At 59.1% G+C, this 4,720-nt stretch overlaps 1 protein-coding gene across 1 annotated transcript; it reads right to left on the bottom strand.

Annotated features, from left to right (window-relative positions):
• Nucleotides 1-2,602: 2,602 nt before the first annotated feature.
• Nucleotides 2,603-3,541, bottom strand: SOWAHD (sosondowah ankyrin repeat domain family member D; the record flags this gene model as incomplete). The annotated part of the gene is made up of 1 exon (XM_082681582.1): nt 2,603-3,541. One exon carries the CDS (start codon nt 3,539-3,541, stop codon nt 2,603-2,605), a length of 939 nt encoding a protein of 312 aa, XP_082537708.1.
• Nucleotides 3,542-4,720: the final 1,179 nt, after the last annotated feature.

The following is a 4,720-nucleotide window of genomic DNA, read 5'->3' as shown; positions in this document are numbered from 1 at the left end:
GCCCTGCCAGGAGGCTGCTCTCCCGTCTCCACTGAGCGACTCCCACTCACCCCTCCCGCCTCAGATCAGGTGTACTCTTCCTCCACGAAAGCCTTTCCTGCACCTTTGGCCTGGGTTAGGCCCCGCCCTCTTTGCAGCACCCCCTACTCCAACCCCCATGCTTACCTGTCAGAGCCCTGCTTCTGCCTCCTTTTCTTGTCTGCCTGTCCTACTAGAATGCAGATTTGCATCATCTGCTTAACTCTGTTTTGCTCCCCTGGAAAGAAGTTTCTCAGGGAATTTGTTCTTTCTCTTGGGGTGAGCATACCATATTTGCCTCGAAAAGCATACCAGAAATGCCAATGGCTTGATGTTAGGCATGGAGAGTTTTCAGCATGGGGGTTTGTCCCCTGCAGCCAAACCTCAATTTTACATGGAGGAGGTAGGCTAGGCAATATCACATGATGAGAAAAATCTGTGGGGAAGAATAGCTGACTACAGGAAAAACTCCAGAAAGCCGCTTTCAAATCCTCCAGCTGACTTGGTGTGCATTTTGGAAAGAGCAGGGCAGATGCTTGTCTTAGGTCCCCAAATCTGCTAATAGTTAAGATGCTTAGGTTCAAACTTTTCCTATGAAGAGGGGACTACTGTTAAAAGTGTCCTTTGAATGTTGGACGAAGGCACATGCCAATCTTCCCTCCAAGCCAGGAGTCCGCAGACTCAGCCATGTGGCAGGAAGGCCCTGCCCTGACGCCTTCACCAAACCCAACCCACCTCGGCAGCTGTCAAGGGAGAGGTTGTGGAGCAGAACTCGCGGTCCTGCATCAGTTAGCCAATTTGCATCTATAAAATGGGCATGGGGGTGGAGGAGGGCTATGCTAGATGCCCGTTCCAAATGCCACAAGCCAGGAGCTGCTCACCCTCCCACTGCAAACATCAAAGAAGTTCATTTTTGTTTCTTTTCTTTTTTTGGCTCTGCCGCGCGGCTTGTGGGATCTTAGTTCCCAACCAGGGATTGAACTCAAGACCCTACAGTGAAAGCGCCGAGCCCTAACCACTGGATGGCGGAGGAATTCCCAAAGAAGTTCATTTAGAAGAAGAAAAAGGAAATGCTACATTACACTGTAAATATGTTTAAGGTATAGTTCCTAGAGACACGGGACAGGCTGAGAATCAATAGGAAAGATTTGGATCATTTCATGGATGGGAAGAATCTAATGCGTTATTAAGGGCAGGTGGGAACGTTTTGAGCACAGAAGGGGCAAACAGGCCCGCCAGGCAGAGATGGAAACCTGGACAGATGGGCTCAGGGTGGTGTCTCTGGGCTGTGTTTTATTGTGACTCAGTTCCTCCCTGGCCTTAGAGGACTGGGATGGGAGGGCTGGGGACACAGCAGTCCATTGCAAGTGCTACCCAACCCTCCAGGGATACAGTGCTATTTTGAAAATATGCTGTTCTCGAAAGCAGCATGGATTTCCAGCCACCAACTGCTTCTCCCTCCTTTCAGCTCAAATCAACCCACCTGTAAATGTAACTAAAAGAAACCCACAATGCTGATGATTAAAGCCCTATCTTGGAAAAAATGCCAGGGGGTGTGTCTCATTGGAGGGCAGAAGTCAAGGTAAATTACATGACTCACCAGGAAATATTAGAAATACATATTTGGAGGCTTTTTCCTTTTACCTCCCTTCTGCTCCCTGCAGACAACTCCTCTGGGATGAGACTTGTGCAAGAGGCCAGACCTAGATGCCAAAGAGCCCAGGAGACAGGTAAACTGTGTGTCTCTACTCAGAGCCAAGGGGAAAGTAGCTCCTTTGGTGCACACCTTGGCCACTTGCTGTGCAAATGAGATCCAGAGACTGTTCCGGATCACTAGCTCGCAGCCGTGGGTTGGTGACCTCTTCCCTGCAAACACAGGGAAGAGGTGGTTGATGGAAAAAAAAAAAGTCATTCAAAGGACAGCTTTGTAATGTGAAAGGAAAACATATGCCACTTTAATATGCTTAAGAAGTCATTCATGATACATTAGAAACCAAACCGTATGGGTGAGGCCTGGTTGTCTCAGGAGCAGGTTGACAGGGGCTGAGCCTGCCCTCACAAAGTGACCCGTTAACAGCCGAGTCAGACCCGTTAACTGCAGTTAGGCGCTTCCTCTGCGTCAGTGGTTTACAATCTTAACTCATTCTTCTAGCAAATGTTTCCTAATAAACCCAGAGCTTCCACCTGCCCAGAAATGTCTACTGGAAGCTAACTTTCCCTCTCCCAAGCAGGACCACGCTTCTGCTCCTAACTCAATCCTGTAGTTTGGGGATTCGGCGCCAGGAAGGCTTGGTCCTTGGTCTCCCTCGGTTAGGCGTGCCCTGGTCCCCGCGTCTCCTGGCCGGTGTCTGTACTCCTGAGACAGGTGCCTGAGACGGACCCCGAGGTGATCTGCTCCCTGCAGGACCAGCGCCCACGGCTGCGGCCCGAGCTGCGTCCGAGGCGCCGCCCCTTCGGTGGGACCCGGGACCGCCAGGGACCACCCGGGACCACCTGGGACCGCCAGGGACCGCCAGGGACCACCCGGGACCACGGCCCCGCCGCAGCGTCTTGGTCCCTCCACGCTCTCCAGTCTCCGTCTCCTTCAACGGTCCTGGAAGAAGGGGAACATATGGCGGAGAAGGCCTTGAATTTGCGCCACCCGTCTGCCCACGGAGTCCTTCCCCTTGGCGGGCGCCGCCGCCGCTGTCTCCACGACCGACGCGCCCACTGCGCTGGAGGCGCGTCTCGGCGTACACGCGGCGCCGCCGCCGCTGCTGTTGTTGTTGGCGTTGTTACGCTCGCTGCTGCCCGCCGTCTCCCAGTCCTCGGCCCCCGACAGCTCCCGCAGGCTCCAGGGCGCGTCGGGCCGCAGGTAGTGACAGGCCCGGTGGCCGCTGTGGTCGCGGCGCGTGGGGTCTGCCCCCAAGGCGCCCACCAGCACCTTGACGACCATATCGTGGCCCTGCAGGGCCGCCAGGTGGAGGGGCGTGAGGCCGCCGCTACCCGGGGCGCTCACGTCGAGCCGCAGCCCCCTGCGCTGGGCGAAGTCGTGCACCAGGATGAGTTCCTCGTGGCGCCCGTGCTTGGCCAGCCAGTGCAGCACCGTGTAGCCCGTGATCGGGTCGCCCCGCAGGAGCAGCCCCGGCTCGACCTCCAGCAGCTCCTGCAGCGCCTCAAAGCGGCCCTCAGCGGCCGCCAGTATCCACGCGTGCTCCCGGGGCTCCAGGCATAGCCCGCTACCGCTCGGTGCGTTCGGCCCGCCCGGGGACTGCTCCTCGGGGCGCTCCTCCGACAGCCACCCGGCGGGAGCCGCCCCCTGCAGCCCCAACAGCTCCCGCAGCGCTCCCCGCCGGCGCCCCGAGACTGTTCCCGAGGGCATCACCGAGCGGTGGAAGGCGGTGGTGGCGTTGCCCCGGTACCTGCCCAGGCTGACGGTGTCCACTCTCGAGGGGCGGGGCTGCGGGGCGCTCCGCAGGCTGAGCTCGGTCGGTGCGAAGGAGGCCTTGGGTGCCGGCTTCGCGGCCCCTCGGGGCTCGGCCATGGTCCTGCCGCCGCGGCTGTTCCAGTGTCTAGCGTTTGCTGCCCTTCCCGGGCCCCACCAAGAGAGGAACTGGCGCTGGCGTTGGGGAAGGAAGCGGCTTGAGCAATTGGGCTCGGAGGGAGGGAGCGAAGGAGGGGAGAAGAGGGAGGGAGAGCGCGAGCGAGCCGAGGGAGGGCCCCCGGCACGGGCGGTGGGGGGGCCTGGAGGGGTGGGAGCTCCGGCCATGCCCCCGGGTAGAGCCCCTTTCCTGCACCCCGGGTACCGCCGCCACCTCCGCTTCCCCGGGTCGCGGGCGGCCCCGCCCCAAACGGCCAGGTGAGCTGGGCGGCCCCGCCTCCCGCACGGCGTGGGCAACAGTGGGGCGGACGCGGGGGCGGGCTGCGCGCTAGCCCCGAGCGCCAACGGGAGCAGCCCAGCTGCCCCAGCAGCCGGGTTCTCAGCATCCCCGCAGTTGCTGGGTGAAGGGGCTCTAGGGAGCCCCCTCCGCGGTGGGCTGAGTTCGGCTTCCAGCCAAGGCCTCCGGCAGCGCGGTCCTTAGAGCTCCGGGGCGGTCGCTCTCCGCCCCTTCCTTCGCCCTTCCCTCTTATCTCCTCAGGAGTCTCCCTGCACTTTGTCCCCGAGCCGTCTTTGTCCCGCGCCTCGCATTCACGGAGGCGGCTTGGCTGCCCCATGTGACTCGGGTTCGCTTGCACTGCCCTTTGTGTGGCCTTGACCCTTCCCGCAGCGCCGGAGCTGCCCGGGATTCCTACAGAGAAATTCGAGAAAGTGTCCAGGCGTAAAAGCCCTTCCAGGGAACTGAGAAGGGCTACCCCCTGCTTCCCCGAGGCTCCCTACTCCTCTCTCCGCCCTCTTCTCTTTAACCTTTCCCAGCTTGGCTTGAAGAAGCAGGTACTGGTGAATCTGAGTCATCGGCCACGAACGCCTTACCCTCTTCAGAGTTGCATCCCGCTCTCTCCCTGAGGGACCTGCTGATTTCCGCGAATTCCGAGTTTCAAGGCTTTTAAAAGAGGAGGGTATTTTACCTTTTTAGTCCTAACATTAGCATCCTCTTGGCTCTTCTCTCAATAAATGGTAGTTCTTGCCTCCCCCCCGCCCCATGTTAGGGAGTTCAGTCATGAGCAGTGGGGAGCCATAGAAGGTTCTTGAGCCAGAGAGGAATACAGCCATGATTAAGGTGGT

Source organism: Grampus griseus (genome assembly GCF_964374135.1).
Source record: "Grampus griseus genome assembly, chromosome: X".
Lineage (NCBI taxonomy): Eukaryota > Metazoa > Chordata > Mammalia > Artiodactyla > Delphinidae > Grampus > Grampus griseus.
Note: the sequence above shows the minus strand (reverse complement) of the source record. Positions and strands in the feature narration are given on the sequence as shown.